This window comes from Syngnathus typhle, linkage group LG6 (genome assembly GCF_033458585.1).
Source record: "Syngnathus typhle isolate RoL2023-S1 ecotype Sweden linkage group LG6, RoL_Styp_1.0, whole genome shotgun sequence".
Classification (NCBI taxonomy): Eukaryota; Metazoa; Chordata; class Actinopteri; order Syngnathiformes; family Syngnathidae; genus Syngnathus; species Syngnathus typhle.
The window spans coordinates 7,415,650-7,432,837 of NC_083743.1; the positions used below are offsets into that span (position 1 = coordinate 7,415,650).

The 17,188-nt window shown below is 39.0% G+C and overlaps 1 protein-coding gene across 1 annotated transcript in view; it reads left to right on the forward strand.

The window, feature by feature from the left end:
* The window catches only part of grik4 (glutamate receptor, ionotropic, kainate 4), a 164,094-nt gene that overhangs the window by 51,182 nt on the left and 95,724 nt on the right, over window positions 1-17,188 (forward strand). Inside the window, exon 4 of the mRNA XM_061280706.1 lies at window positions 14,943-15,076. Within this exon, the coding sequence (XP_061136690.1) occupies window positions 14,995-15,076 (82 nt within the window). The 5' untranslated portion in view covers window positions 14,943-14,994. The remainder of the gene's footprint in view (window positions 1-14,942; window positions 15,077-17,188) is intronic.

Genomic DNA, 17,188 nt, shown 5'->3' on the forward strand with positions numbered 1-17,188 from the left:
TTTAGCGTCAAGAATGAATTCCTCTGCCTTTGGTCATTCTTGTTTTCATTGAGTGTTGGTTGACATTTGTAATTTAGTGTGACATGCGTTGGCGTGTATTTTGGTGCAGACAGTAATGCTTGCTGCCAACTTGAGCAATCCTCTTAATTTTTCATCAAACCTCATCAGTCAACTCACATTCCCATTTGTCATTTTCAAAGTGACAATTGCACAGCACTTGCTAGCATGACTGTTGAGTGGAGGTCTCGTTAATCAGGCCCTTGGGCCAGACATTGTATTATGTCACAGCTTGACATATCTTTAATGACAACCGCCACTTTAAAGCTTGCACACAAATCAACGTAATTGACAGCCACTCAGGTTAGCTGACGTGTTTTGCACTTCGCCATTTTCAGACGTGGGTGCGTAAAGGGTGATTTGTTGCATTGTAGACATTTATGGAGAAGTATGTTTATTTATTTTTTTCCCAAGAGCTTTGCCATTGTTTGTATTGTTGCTGCTCAGTAAACGCAATGCATTGATCTGTAAATAGACGAGAACAAGCACCTGTATTTTGTGTCTTATTATGCTCACATGACAATTGTGTTTTAAATCTTGCATGGTTCACTAAAGCCGTAGAAAAACATAAATTCAATTAGAACTGATTTCTGGATTTTATTTCTTCTTCTCAACTGAATGAAAACATTCATGATAGTGTTTGTGTTTGACCACGAGAAATATGAGAATCAAGACTGACTGCTTAAATGACATCTCCTTCCAACCCATTGCATTATTAAACTAAGAGACGCTGCCAAAAATGTCAAATTGAATATTTTTCTTGCTCCATCTCTCGATTTATTATCCTCGGTTTTGTGTGTATCCTTGACAAGCTTGTGGTCATGTGTCACAACATAGAGAATAAAATGTTTAGTAAATGTGGGCGTAATTGCATAAATTACAAAGATAGCAAACTGTTGAATGTATATATCAAATTATACATACTGATGAACAGTGGAATATTTTTTTTTCCCAGTCAATTTCCATATTGTACCCTCTTCAAGTAATTACTAGATTTATGTTTCCGCATTTACTACATTTAAATCCATTTTTATTTTATTTCCATATGACCTCGTTTTATGACACACCTGGACCTATTTACAGTATATGCAAATTTAAGAGTTGACGAGCAGTTGCCTAGCAACAATTTTGGATTCCGGTCGCTTCCTTTCCCTAACTGTAATTATTTAAATACACATGTAATCAAAAATAATGTCATAACATTTTCATCTGGGAAAAAACATTTTGTCATTGACATTTAACTGCATACAACAAACCCAATACATTTCTGTCTATAATCTGACAGAGTGGGAATTAAACACCACATGGCGAGTGACACGCAGAGGTACTGTTTGATGGAGCATTTTATTCCTCTTGTAAAAAAAAAAAATGGTTTCAAATTGAATACGAGTCTGCCGGGCAGAGGTGAGCTGCAGGATGTTGTAATCTCTTTAAGGAAATGTTTGTGTGATTTGCATATCTTTACATTGGCTCCGTGATAGTAGAAGCAGATATATACACTATTGTTACTCCGCTTTAAAAGAACAAATGAGATTTTCCTTGTAATGCTGATCTGGATTTTTTTTATCCTAACAACGAAAGGACTGTCCGATTTTCTTTTCAATTCATTTACCTATTTCAAGTACACTTACATGAGAATGCCTAGTAAATTGGGAGACTCATTATTCAAGGTACTACTATACTTAAAGTTTTCTTTTTAGTCTGGGAAGCAACTTGAAAACTTACTATTTTGTACCCAAAAAACTAAAGGACTGCTAATTGGAAGCAGTATAACAAGTCTCTCCTGTCTTACAGGGATTACCTTGCTTGATCCTGCCTGGCATTATCACCGCCCTGACTTAATTTAAAGGGTGGTTATTCTTTGATGAATGGAAATTAAAGCTAATCCCAGTTACCCTGCCCTTTAGCATGGACGCCAACCCTTGCATACACATTAGCTTCCACAATGGTAATCACATGGAGTCAATACAGGATGTAATGTAGTAAAAATAGCATTTGGATTTAGGCGATTAAATGTGATGGGATACAGACGTCCCCAAATCTGCATTTGTTGTCAATAAGATCAGAAGGATCAACTAGCTAATGACAAATGTGCACCGTTTGGCAGCTCGATTTTATGAGCAGCCAACCGTTTGCTTTTGCTGGCATTCAAACTTCGAATCGCTGGTGTCATGGATGAAACGATGACAATGTCTTTAGCTTCGCAAAACTCCACTTACTTACTTTTATAACTTTGGACTGGACTCAATATACCGTATTTTCCGGCCTATAAGGCGCACCGGACTATAAGGCGCACCTTCAATGAATGGCCCATTTTAAAACTTTATCCTTATATAAGGCGCACCGGACTATAAGGCGCACCATTAATGCATCATGTCAGATTTTTAATCCAAATCAAATCATTCTCCATTTTATCTTTTTTATTTCAACTTCAGACGGAACAAATTACTTTATAATCATAAAATAATGATCCATAGTCTTTTTGAGTCATGATTCATAGTCTTCAGCGGGCCACTTATGATTGATTTCATGACACAATGCTTTGGGGCAGTTTAAATTTAGGAATTTGGTCCATATATAAGGCGCACCGGACTATAAGGCGCACTGTTGGTTTTTGAGAAAATTTTAGGTTTTTAGGTGCGCCTTATAGGGCGGAAAATACGGTACTGTAATTCTCAGGAGTCAGAGAGAATATGACACATTAACATTTTAATGAAAGATATTGCATGCTTTTCATCTGCATGTTTAAAATAAAAAAAAGAAAGCATTCAGTGAGAACCTCAGTTGGCGAGGATTAGAGTTATAAGAGTGTTTTTCTTTCTCCATTATGGTCTGGTTGTCCTCTAATGAATGAGTACCGGGATTCTTTATTAAAATCTAAATCTCACTTCATGAATATCAAGCTAATTCTGAGCGTCATTTACTCTCTTTGGTAGAGACGCTCACCGTTGCTTACCATTTCCTTTTAGTGTCTTGCATTTGATCGACATCCATAATATATTTTACAGTTAATTATTAGATGGCCTTCTTATCCCTTCAAGACTTTTATGACTTCATACCTATTACTGCTTGTGATGAGATGTCTGATGAAAAAGACCTTCTAAAAGGTTTGCGCGAACATTGCTTTTTCTCACGGCCGCACAGTCTCACAATCGCTCAATAAGCAAAGTCGATTCAATGGCTTCCGATGACGGATGATTAGCTTTGCAAAAATATCATTTGGAAGATGAATGGAAATTTTGGTGTAAGTAATGTTGAAAGATACATTTGAATACATTTGGTGGTGGCAGTCTCAATACACAACCATTTCCTCTTCTATGGTTATCGTTACACTTTTTAGATTCGCCATCAATGGTACTCTTCCTCTAATTTCCTCTTTCCCAGATTGATTTGATGAAACTTTGTGACATAATCCACATGTTCAAAGACAATATATTTACTTAAAAAGTATTTTAAAGAGACTAGTTTTGAGTAGGAGGCATCGTTGTATATCCAAAACAGCAATTCTGTGTCCTCTGAACATATGTACTACTTTCCATGCCACAGTCTCCCTGCTGCCATGTCAATGTTCATTATTTCAAAACACCTTCAGAAATTCACTTGTAATGAGTTGTCTGTCTAAACGACACGATTAGATCGGCTCTTTTATATGAACACATGATAGAGGTAGTCCAGGGAAAGAACTGCCTCAGATGTACGATCACAGGCAACGTTTTTTTTCTTTTCTTCATCTGACAAGATACACACGCACAATCTTTTTATCTGTGTGCAAATTAGTTGATGTATGCACACATCCCTGAGTGTAATGGGGAAAAACGTTCGCCCCCTCGGCTACGGAGAAATCACCCTTCATCCCTCCTGTCGTCTTTTCAGTACCCTCCCTCCACATTTACCTTCACATTGCATTTTACCGTCACCTCATCTCGCCTTCTGTGTCATCTGTGCCGTGATACGGAACTATAATAAGCCACATTTCAACCAAGCTGTACGATGTACCCTGCGCCAAAAATCAGTCTACGTACTATATAGTATAATATAAAACATAAACTACAGGTGGATTCTGTTTTACTATCTGTTCCACATTTTATTTTATTTTTTCACTCATAGAAAATGCTCATGGCATGTCAAGGTCAGCCCACCATACATAGAACAGTCTTAAAAGATATATGACAGTGGCGTCTGGTTATTATCTGCTGCCCTTCAGAATGCCCTCCTTTGAGGCAAACAGCGTCTAATGTGTGCTTTTTCTCCTCAAAAAATACAAAATTTGCTCCCATCCCTTTAATTCTCTTCACTTCTCTTCCATTTTTCTTTAAAGGCATCCCCCGGCTAACACTAGCTGCTGTCCAGCAACCTTGACTAAAACAAAAGCTCACCAGTGATTAAGCAGAGTAATCTTATTTCTGTGACAAAATATGGCCGCCATAGATCACACAGCCTTGTGAAATGAATCATTAGAAATTGTTGTTGCATTACCAGAGGCTTAGATGAGAAGTCAAGTGCATGCATTGCATCTCCATGCCAAGAGTATGCCTCTAGAATCTATTGCTGCAGACCTTTACATAGCTCATTAATCATGAAAATGAATCTTTTAGGTGGTTCAATTAGGAGATAGAAGGCTACAACTTGCATACAGCTGGTTTTGTATTTAAGAATAAATGGGAAGTTCATTTTAGTGAGACTTCAACTATTTTAATGAGAAAACCAATAAGGTCCATTTGCAGACTGAATACCAATGCTTATGGGTGTGTTGTATTAGCCAAGACAAATGATTCTCCTTGTTGCGCAGGATAAACTTGGCAACCTATCTGGAGCCGAACGCACCCTGGAGTAAAGTCCAAGCATTTGTGTGATGTTTTGTTTTCTGCTCCAATTTCTGTATATTTGCGCGTTATAAGTGTGAAAATGGAAGATTACATTGGCAGGAGTTAATTGACTGTTCAAGTAGATGAAAATGTGTCGATGAACGTGAACTTAACCAAATGAAGCTATCCAGGAAATGATCCAATGTCTAAATGATGAGTAGGCGGAAGTGGAAGTATGATTGCCCAACCTGACCTGACCTTTGTGCTCAGTATTTATAATATGGACAAAAGTGGACGGCACTTGACAGATTACAATTACCGGAACTAAAAATGGAAGAAAATGGAGAGTTGCTTTTCCCTGCTCGTCTTCTGGGCATATTTTCAACAAGATTTAAGTGTTTGATGTCATTGAGATGTTCAATATTTTATCACGTTAATGGATTCTTCAATTCCAAAATGTAATTGGATCTTTTTTTTTTCACCTCTATATGTGACTTTTCAAACTGACCTTTCCACTGAACATATTTTCGTATTCTTGATCCATTCTTCAAATGTGGATTCGAGTGACCAGAGGGTCGCTGCCACGTGTTATTTGACTGACTGCAGCAGACAAGCTGCCACTGCGTCAAACCCAAGGGAAGGAGAGACTTTATAAACTGATGCCGATGTGACCGGACAGTGTACTTTAGTACTTTGGTACACAAAGCATTGAGAAGAGCCAGATGAGGTGGCCTGGGTATCCGTTGAGGATTTTTCCTATACACCTCTCTGGGAACGTCTTTGGGTCCTCCAGGATAGAGAAAATGGCTACGGAGTGGAACGTCTGGTTTAAATCCAGATATTATTTCTTAGTCTGAAGAAATGTATGTATTCCTTCCATTCCTGAATAAGTTGTATCGGTCTTGGAGCAATAGTATGGTGCTTTATTTGCAGCCTCAAACGCTAACCTCCATTATCCTGCACCCTGCAGGTACAAGCGATTTCTCTTTCCGACTATGCGGAGTCACAGAGGTAAACTAAATCTGTGATCGTTTTCCAGCCCGGCCACTTTGATTGATGACCGGAATGACTTTAATACGAATGTTGGGTACCATAGAAACCTTCGAGAAATGTGAGCGGACACATGGTCCTGACTGCTCTGTCTGCTTTTCATCTTTCATTAGGCTGAGTGATTGGTGGTAAACTGAGCTGGTTCACTTTGATGCTTTTAGGTAAAATAACTCACGTATAATGGGATGACAGATAATGGACGTTGCGTCACTAATGTTCGCCTGAACGTTTTGCACAATGGATTCGGTCGATGTGCCGGTTTCTCTAATGTCGACTGGAGTTGACTTTTCTTCTGCAACTCAATATGTGTGTTTGCCTCTTCCATCACTTTAAACTTCATCTTATGCTTGCGGTTCTCTTCCTAAATTTTTTATGGTGAAAATCATCAGGGCTACCTGAAGGGCGAAAAACCTGTAGAAATATCTCCATCACTTTTACACCTGTTGCCAACAGCCCGCACAATTTGTTAGTGAGTCAATATGCAATTTAGCACATATACATTAAAATAGATATTTTTTTATATTGATCTTTGTGCTTTACTGGCTTTCATCAGTCACATCTTTGACAGACTCAGAGAACGATGTATCGGGGCTATCAATTATGTGATGCTAATAGCACAATATAGTTTAACAGGTCAACTTATTTCGTAGGGTTACTACTAGTGTTTCGTTTCGTTTCCATTTGTTGATTTTTTTTTTTTTTTAATTTTCATTGTAATTAATACTTCTGTCAGTTTGGAATTGTTTCAGTGACCGCTGTGTGGTCCTGTACTAGCAATTTTCTGCCAGTGTGTTAATTTCGGAACCGAAGAGACAGTCTCAGCAGCAGCAGCAGCAGCAGCAGCAGCAGCAGCAGAGTAATTAGTTGCGCTACACGTGCCAAGAAGAGCAGCCTTTAGTTAATTATATAAGATACTTGACCCACATCGGTTTCATACGGTATTGAATTAATCTACAATGCACTCACTCTTGACCCCATAAGCAGCAATGGCCATCATGCTTCGTGTCTTTATAACGCAAGAGTTACCAGACAGATTTTATGGAACTGTCTCCATTCGTTCGTCCCCTTTTTGTCCCAATAAACGCTGTATTCCAGTTCCAAATTTCATGTCTGACGTATTTCATACTGCACTAATAATAATTGCCGTTTCCTCTCAGGGTACTGTATTTTCCGGACTATAAGGCGCACCGGACTATAAGGCGCACCTTCAATGAATGGCCCATTATAAAACTTACGCACCGTCGGCTTTTGAGAAAATTTTAGGTTTTTAGGTGTGCCTTATAGTCTGGAAAATACGGTATTTATGGTTGCAATTTTGACCTGCTAGTCACAGAAAAGTGTGTGGCCAAAGAGCATGGTGTCCCCAACTAACACAGCAAAATAAACAACCAGAGTGGCCGTCCTGTTGATACCCCCGTAATTGTAGCATCAGATGAAAGTCGGCATTGGACCTCATTAGAGGAGCGCTAAGAGGTCTGAGTCTTCTCGGGATTTGAAGTTGAAAGTAGATAAAATAAGAACCCGGTTGATGATGACCACCTGTGTACGATGTTCTTTAGTATTACAATAAACTGTCCTGCACTGTGTAGATTTTTTGGGGGCACAGTTAACAACTATTTCATTCTTCCGAGTATATTTTGATGACTGTACATTTGCAGTAGCTTTGAAAGGATTCTCTTGACTGCAATATAATTGGAATTTAGCTTCCTCCTTAACATTTCCATCTGCATTAATCCATTAATAGTTTTTTTATTGACAATAAATCGTAACAGAAAAGCGTGCTTCAGTACTGTATATGTGATTATAAAATAGTTTTACCTGGCAGAAGTGCACCGAGTCGCTTTACTTTACAATACAGGCCATGTCAATAAAACACGTTGACATTTATTTTACCGGGAGCTTTTTGCTTAAAGACCCGTACTGCTTGACATTCAGCATTTTCAGAATCAGCCGGCGTGTGTTTGATGGAATAATATTAGTAAACAGCTTTCATAAAACACACCTAATTCAAAATGTCAACTCTTGAATATTGTTGGAAGTTCTAATAGCATGTTTCAGGGGTCAAACGATAAAACAGGTGCCGATTGAATTTATTTTCAGTATGATGGGCCTGGGTAAAGTACTGTGGGCCTCGAGGCCGGTCCCAGAGCTCGTTTGTCAAAAATAACCAGTGATTTGGCATTCCATAAAAGATATTAATAAAAAAAAATGTTAAACTACAAATTTAGTTTTGCTAATGTTAATGTGTAGTTTTATATTGGCAGTATTGACATTACAGTTAAAAAGCCAAGTGTGCATTAAGGCATACATTTTTTTTTTTTATCCATGGGTGGTAAAATACAACTTGAAATCTCCGAAGCACTTGCATTCCATTTATGTGCAGAAAAAGAATAATTAACGAAGCTAACGCCCACATAAATTGCTGTGCTAGCTCCTTAACCAATGCAGCTGTTAAAGCAGAGTGACAAGCTGTTACAATTTAGTGGCACATTGATTTTGAAATGAACTTTGTTTCCCTCCAGCCCTTTCTGCCAAGCGAGAGGCGGCATTGCCGGAATCTGCAGACGAACTGATTTCCAGACTCGTCTGTTGTTTGGTATTTTCTATACCTGCCCTTGGCGTTCTGAATTTTTATAGACTGAATGTGACAGTATCAGCACGTTGACCATTTTGTCAGTGCAAGTTGGGGTCAAACGCAGCAGTTGTGTGCTTTTGCGCTCTCATCTCAGTCACCAACACCGAGTGTAGCGAAGGAGTCGAGGCTCACACTCGAGTGGTGACGGATCAGATGAGCGTGTACTATTTGGTAGCCATTCATTCTTTGATTCAAGCATGCCTTTTTCCTCTTGTCCTTTCTGCTGTCATCATTTTCTTCATGAAATAACACTGATTTCAGCCTCTCCACAGGCCACTTGTGAGGCTACACAGCCAGTCCCTCCGGCCCCCCTTCTATGCTCGGAACATTTCACCAATCAGTCACAATTGTTAGCTTGGCAGGAAAAGTTCCCGTTTGAAAGGAATCAAATGAAATAAGTCTTTAATAGTCACAGAATGGAAAATATCAATTCAAATAATTAATATGAAGGAAAATTCATATAGTTTTAAAGCTAAGCTATTCGAGGAATTGCTCGCGAGGACCTTGGATGTCTCGCGCGCATTACCGTATTTTCCGCACTATAAGGCGCACCGGTTTATAAGGCGCACCTTCAATGAATGGTCCATTTTAAAACTTTGTCCATATATAAGATATATACATTTGGCCCGCGGGCCGGACTTTGGACACGTGGCTCAATATTGGTCCATATATAAGGCGCACTTGATTATAAGGCGCACTGTCGGCTTTTGAGAAAATTGGAGGTTTTTAGGTGCGCCTTATAGTGCGGAAAATACGGGATGTCGCGCTTGCTAGCATGCAAGAGGTGTTCTACATTATGTGCAATTTTCGAGACGCATTTTAAAGGGGAAATATAGTTCCATACATAAATAATTGTCTACGGCTTTTCCAAAAGGTTATCTCATAACAACTCAGTTGGATCTCTAGGCAATTTTCCTGATGTGCCATTCCCTCAGTTTATTTTGACTCTGCCTGATTACTCATTGTGGAATGTGTTGAAAGAAGGGACTGCATAAAATATATGGACGGGAGGGCAGAGCGGGGCCTGTGCTGCTACAATGGCTATCGATTAACAGTTTGTTACTGCCTCTAGTCCTGCCCGACTGAACGTGGTGTGAGTTGACATAAGCGGGCAAAAGAAGAGGGTAATCTTGATGGGTGGATTTAATCTGAAATTGTTTCCCTTTCGCTGCTCGTCTTCGGTGCGAGTAGCAAAAAGTTATAATATGTTGAGATTTATCATGGTCAGTTTGTATTTTATTTTGGATTTTTGACAAAGAGCTTTTTTTTTTTTGTTGAAAGCATTTTCGTTTTGTTAATGAAAACATTTTTTCCATTCTAGCTTTTTTCCAGTTTTCAATAACTATAATTTGGAACTGGCAGTCTACAATTATTATTTTTTTGTTAGACAATAGAAAAACACAAACAAGATGACTGAATAAATGGATGAATCAACAATAACATCACTCCACTTAAGCAGACTTCATTTCTGCAGTCTATAATTTCCTTACCACTCATACCGCCACAATCCAGTAGGCGCCGAATTGGGTCCTACTGGGGAATTGGACAGTAACAGATGTTTTCCATACGCAAACACTTCAGCCGACTTCATTGTTTCCTCTCCTGTCTCAACATTTTAAACACTCTCATATTTTATTCTCTCAAACTCAAATGTGAATCCTTACACTACTTGCATATTCATAATCTTCAACATAAATTACACAATACATGCTCCACTCCAGAGACTCCCAGTGGAACAATAATAAATATGACTTTTTTTTTTTTTCTCGTGGCGTGTATGTGGATCAGACTGCCAGATGTAGTAACCCATTTTGCAAGTGAATCGCTCTGCGTTTGATGTTTGATTGACAGTTGTGATATTTGAATTGTGTGTAGTGTCGCTGTGACGGCCACGTCAAGCAGATGTCAGATTTTCCTGTCCTGTCAGTCAGATCCTCTTCATTCCGCCACGTTGAGACAGTGCAGACAACCTCGCCACTTGATTGCTAAGTCTGACCTCTCATTGTATTTTGTCTGCTGGGGGCCTCTTACGGAAACACTCAATGTGTGTGTGTGTGTTTCGTGCAAATTAAGCTGTTTGTACGTGTCTTGGAAACGCTTGGATTGTTTTTACAACTTTGTTGAGAATATAATAATGACACTGCAGAACTAGTCTTAGTGATTTTATCTCAAGTTTGCTTTTGGAACAGAAACAAAGATAAAATGTTTCTCAATCTGCTGCCTAATCAGTATTCTGGTCAGGATCAAACCTAAAATGAAATCCAAGCCAGTGCTCTATGATTGCCTGTCTCTACCTGTTCATACCAAGGCAGAGCAAAGAAAATCTCTGCAATTGCGGTGGTGTTTTCCAAACACTCCAGTCTGCATCGGAAAGTAAGACTTTATATTCTCGGGAAGCTTAAGTACCATCGATGCCTCCTTTTCCTAAGTGACCCTTTATTCTCCCTCTTTATACACCTTGTTTACTCTTACCTTTCCCACTTTAGGTGATTTATTATTATTGAGAACTAGTAATCACCCATATTTTGACAAGGCGGGAGTTGAGTCATGAATGTTGTGAACTGCATTGAGTAGCACTCAAAGCTTAGGTGTCAAACTAAAGGCCCGGGGGCCCAGATACGGCCCGCCACTTCATTTTTTATGGCCCGCAAAGACAACTTCATTTGTCAATACTAAAATTACAAATCGTCTTCACTTCAAAATTGCTGTATTGCTAATCATCTCTTTAAAATATTTGAACAGTTTTTACTCGTCTCTGATTTCAAAATTTGCTATTTATCAGTTTGTTGCGCAGCCTATATTGTATATAATATAAGGTGTTGACATTCATAAATGTCTTAACGCAATGATTACTCAACCCGCATAAGCATCTTATATTAACGTCTATTGATGACATCATGGTTTTACACAAGCTGTGTGTAGGGTTCTTTCGTTTCCTTTTCCCGTGGGTGAAAAAAAGCTTAGCTTACGACTATTATCTGCAGCAAATTAAAATCGAGGAAATCTCATCTTTTATGTCGCTGCCGTACTAAATATGCACTCTTGGCGTGAGTGCATGTCGCTTGCGTCCAACATGCCTCCTCCACATTCAGCCTCCATGAAGCATGAAGCAAGGTAAATCCTCTTGTGAGCATTATGAAATAAGCTGCAAGGAATTTCCGGTTCTCAATTACCTTTGGAAGAGACCCTTGATTTGAGGCTTTCCTTCTTGACATCTTCGGGGCAGCCTTTTTACAGCTGTTATTTGCAGAGATTTTCCCAACAAAAGGTCTGAGGAATATTTTGGATGTGTTGACAGTCCTATCTCGTTCTCCTCGGGCCTTTTTTTTTTTTTTTTTTTTGCAATTACTCAGCAATGTAATGCAGGAACTTTCAGTTGTTTTATCACTTCTCGCTGTCATTGATGCACATCGTATATTTTAACATTAGCTATCACACAAAATGACTGGAGATGAACTCAATCTGTAATCTTCCTGTCAAATCTTAAAACATTACACAAATCCTTAAACTTTATTTTTTCATCACCCAGAAGCCCGGCTTGTGCTATTTTCTTCGTCACACAGGACACGCAGCGGATACTTTTTGTGCCGATCCATCACGTGACGATAGCGCAAGATGTATTCTGTGATTAACCACCGACTCCATTCATCACCCAGATTCTACTCGGCGTGGATTCGACTGCCACTGGACGTATATTGTCCTGACAAATTGGCGACTCAAGAAGAAGATATACGATCACGCTGCTCATACTCTAGTGATTCACATCAGCCCTCTCGCACTACTAAGAGTATCAACAGGAACTAAATAACAAGATCATCTTTTCTTGCCACTCTTGAACTCTTCCAAACTTTCGCTTCACTGCATCTGAAAATGAGTGTTTATTCAGAGTCTTTGATTTTCTTTCTCTTAATGCTCCAGGGAAGGTATGGAAGTTTAAACAAAAAAGAGTTTAATGAGAGCATGTGGATAAAACTTACATGTCAGTCTACTGGAAAGATAATCGTCCTTGAAGATGCCGTCTCGACATTGTCTCATTTCCATCACCGTTCGCAGCAGCACTAACTCCACAGTTGGATTTATCCGAGACTGTTTTCGCACAGCTGGTGCTTTTTTCTTTACCAAAGGCCTTCAAATGGGCTCAGCAATTAACTCTTTAATGTCCGTCTGTGAACAATAGCATATGTGAATAGAGATAATTACGCTGGTTACTGCCTGTTTTCCCATTTCCTAATTGGAAAGTCTCGATTCGAGAGAGATGTTTGTCTTAAGTGAGTGACACAGTCCGTGACTAATCGGGGTATGGTGTCTATATAAGAACATAGATTTCCATCAGATCTGTCCATGTCGTCTTTTGTTGACATCTGTAAGGTAGCTTGAACTGGAGGTTGAACCACTCACGGTGATTTGTCTTTCATGTCAATTACAATATTGTTCTTAAAAGTTGATGTAGTCATCTTCGATCTGTCCATCTTAATGTCGGTCTTGACGTAGTTCCAATTTTCCATGGCTGAACAAATAATAGAAAGACTGGCAATATGTTTTCAGTCTTGCTTGGCAGTTGTTTTGTCTTCTATAAAGTTTGATCAAATCAAATAACCTTTCAGATTTGATTTTAGTACTGTTTGAAAAGTTTGGTAGTTGTACTACAAAGCAGAACGCTTAGGTCAATGGTCTCATCTGTTGTCAAAAAAAAGTTCCGCTTAACCTTTTGTTCCCGACATTTCCCTGCTGGTCCAAACAATGATGAAAACACTGAGTCCTTTTGTTCCTGTTTTTGACTGAAGTGTCTGCCATCTTCACGGGTGTGACACTTTCCTCCTGTGCATTTCCCTGATCACACTGACACACTTCTTTTTGTTCTGTTTGATTAGCATTACTGTATCACGCTGTCACCGGCACCTCGCTGACCTTCCGAGACGTCTTTGAAATGGGTTGCTTTGTTGCGAACCATGTACGAAGAAAGTGGATAAAAACATCTCTTTATCTTTGAAGACGATAGCGTTGCTTTAGTATCCTGATAAAGTGAACTGAATAAAAAATCTCAACCTTGGCCGATGCTGCCGTGTTTTGTTTTTAACCAAGTTGGCAGCAGATCATCTGACAGTCTGTCATTAAACTGAAATTGTCAGATTCTGGTGTTCCAATACTTTTGTACTTACAGTACATTATTTACAAATTGATTGTTGCAAATATTGCTTTGATTCATTCTTGTAATTAACCGTGATGCATTGCAAGATTGCATTACATAGTGTGTAATCAACATTGCGGATGCAATAAATCGAATGACACGAAATCAGTTCTGTAATATAGTAGATTGATTCCCTATGTCTTATAAATTGAGCATGAAATTAAATATCTCTTGAGGTTTGTGTCTTGGTTAATGTGGAACAATAATTTGGAATATGTCCAAAATGAATCATTTATTTGTTTTCAATTCTATATATTTTTTTCCCTTATTTATTTTTTTTTTTAACAATAATCCAAAGTGGATGCAATCATTTTCAACATTAATATCCTGATGAAGCAACACTTCCTTATGCTGAAATTGCAATGATGCTCGTAATGACCTTCATAAGCTTTCAAACACGGGAGACTTTTATGGTTATGTTTTCATAAAGCAACCAAACAAATAGGAATTTATTTGTATGCTTTTTTTTTTATTGACGAGCGTTGTTTCGCATATCAGAACTTGTCGGTGCATTGTTACAGCGTGTATAAATAAGCCCCCATTTATTGTTGCTGACATAAATGAGTCCGATAACAAGGGACTCGATGTCCTTGCCTTCCAAAATGTGCCTCATTAGTTTCACTGACTGCCATCACATTTCACATTGTTCAGCTTTGCAACTACTGTTTTGAATTTTTATTTATTTTTTTATTCTCCTAACTTTGATATTTAAAGGGTTTTTTTTTTTTTTTGCGTTGAATTTGCAAGCAAAAATGCTGTTTTGAATTTTTATTTTTCACTCTCCCAACTTTATTGGTTTATTTGCGTTGAATTTACAAGCTAAAATTTGAGACCTTAGCATTATATTGAGAATCATGGATTTAAAACCGCATACCTTTGATTTGCGGTATACTAGCTCAATGCTATCACAAGTTGAGCTTTCCGACTACTTGAACAAACCAATCAACCATTTGAAATAAAGTAAAATGTAGTGCTGCAGATCCCAGGTGGAACTGGCATCTGTTTTAGACTCTCTCTAATAGCTTCCCAGCATGCAAGAAGAACGACACAGAGACAACAAACACATTCGGAAATGGTTTGCGCCACACAGCACTTTGGAATTGAGTTTACCAGATGCTTAGCTTCCAGCAAGTTAATCGAAACGCCGTCAAGCATCTCTCAACATATACCTGCGATCTCTGACTTTGCTAAATTTTGTGTCTTCCAGGTGGCTGTGACAGGGGCACCCCCGGGGCAGGACCCATGAGGAGTTATAGAAGATGCTCACAGCCTGGGCGCTTCTGCTCTTCTTAGCCATGTGGGTGACAAGCACCTCTGGTGGCCCGCTCTCCTTCAGAATAGGTATGTGTTTTTTGGGATTCATGGATGCTGTAGTCCTAGTTTAGTAATTAGCTTAGCATTTGCTTTTTTGCACCCATTTGGGTTGCTTGGTTTACCTTCCTTGGGTGATTTAGTATTCCAGAAAAATAACCATTATTCTGGTACGATCCTTATATTGGCCAAATGGGAGGAAAGCGTTATCGGTATTAACGATTGAATAGATTCGGACAATGCTTAGTCAGCATGAATAAGCAGGTGGCAAGTATTTGTAGGCAGATTGATATTGCTGGGGCTCTGATTTGCTTTAAATGAGCTGTTTTTCAGTTGCGGTTAAAGAAAATGTTTTTCTACTTCTCCCCGAACCGTTTTTTTAAGACCAAACTCCGGTCCAATTTTCTTAACCAACTTTGGCCTCAAGAGGTATCATTGTCATAAGCATTGTTAGTCCCTAACAATCCTGATCCTTTTCCTCTGCACATTTGTTATTGATGCTTTACGTTTGTTCTATTTCTTATGGATGGTCGGGGTTCCACGCTGTTTCCCACGGTATATTTTTAAGGGAAAAATGACCGCCCCAACTCAGTCGGATAACAGTCCTGTGCAGAAGAGCAGTGGCAAATGTTGAAAAGATCAGATTCAAAGAAAACCCTTTAATGATTGAACTTGATGGAACACAGTGCATAGCTCAGATTTCTGTAAGGAGGAGGCAAAACTAAATAGAGTGCCTCGTTGTTGCGCCATGGGTGTGCGTGTGTCACATTGCTGAAAAAGACAACACACTGTCTCTTAAAAGGCACCACATGCAGCAATTATAAGAACAAATAAATATCAGAAAAAAAAAAAAGATCGGTCAATTTTATCCTCCACACCTGAACCACCAACTGAATTTGAATGTTCCCATCGATTCATTTTCTGCTCCCATAGCAGAGTTGTTTTCAGGTTCGAGGGGAGTACATTAATAATGTAAAAACCTTCCTAACGATTCCCATGTGGATATTACAAGTCTGTTGGAACATTAACTCAAGCCATACATTAAACATGTGACTGTTTCTTGACTGGGAGCAGTAGAAGTGTGGTTTCAATTGGAGGTTTTTAAGTATCTTTTAAAAATAATTTCTCTCTCTTCCCACCCCCAAAAATGGGTTGCTTTAGGCTCTTTTAGAAAATCGGAGGCATATTTTCTCGAAACCTCATGCAGTAATTATGGAAATATGAAGTTCAACTAAGGGAAAAGTTACAATTATTGAGGCAATGAGAATATACAGTAGATCATTATCTCTTTTGGCTCATAGTTGGCAAGACAGGCCATTTTTATTTCTAGTGCTCCAGACATTGATCAGACTGTGTCACCACCGAGAAATGTCAGCATGTCTTTTTTTCTCTTTCCTTTTTTTTATTATTTCTTTGGAGTTTTCCTTCCTGCCATCATCTTGTTTTTAAGAGAACATGTTTTTTTTGCTCATTTGTCATGACAACCCAAACAGCAGAGCTTGTTAATTTCGTTATATGCACCGACAAAATCGCAATCATATTAGCCTTCCTTCATTGTTCCAAATATATCCGCCGATGTGTTTACAGCCTCCTCCGCCCAAATCCATCTCATGTCATACACACGACGAGTGTGTGCAAGTGCAAAACCTGAATGTGCAAACAATGCAAAGACATATAAACTCATTCAAACTAACACAAGCTCAAATCTCTGCCATTTGCGCTCTAGGACATGGTATTTAACATGACAGCCCCCTGAGTCCTGCCTGCCCGCCTTCCTGCTTGGCATGTCGCTGTCTGGCATGCACTGAATGCAAAAGGGCCAAAACCAGCATTTTCGACCATGCCACACATTCCCCACGAGAACTTGCCAGCCCTAAGTCCAATACATCTCAGCTGTGCTTTTGGCACGGCACATGTGAAATTGACATTTGTTTTGGAAATTCAATAGATGAGCACGGTAGTTGTTCATACTGCAGACTTTTGATTAACTGCCACTGTGTCACATCCGCGACCATGAGAGGCACTGGGAAAATGACAAAAACGAAGTGAAGCATAAATTAATTTGCTCATTGTTTCATGCTTGGTCATTCAAAAAGACAAATATTAAAAATACAGTGGAACAGAAAACCACCGGGCCTGAGG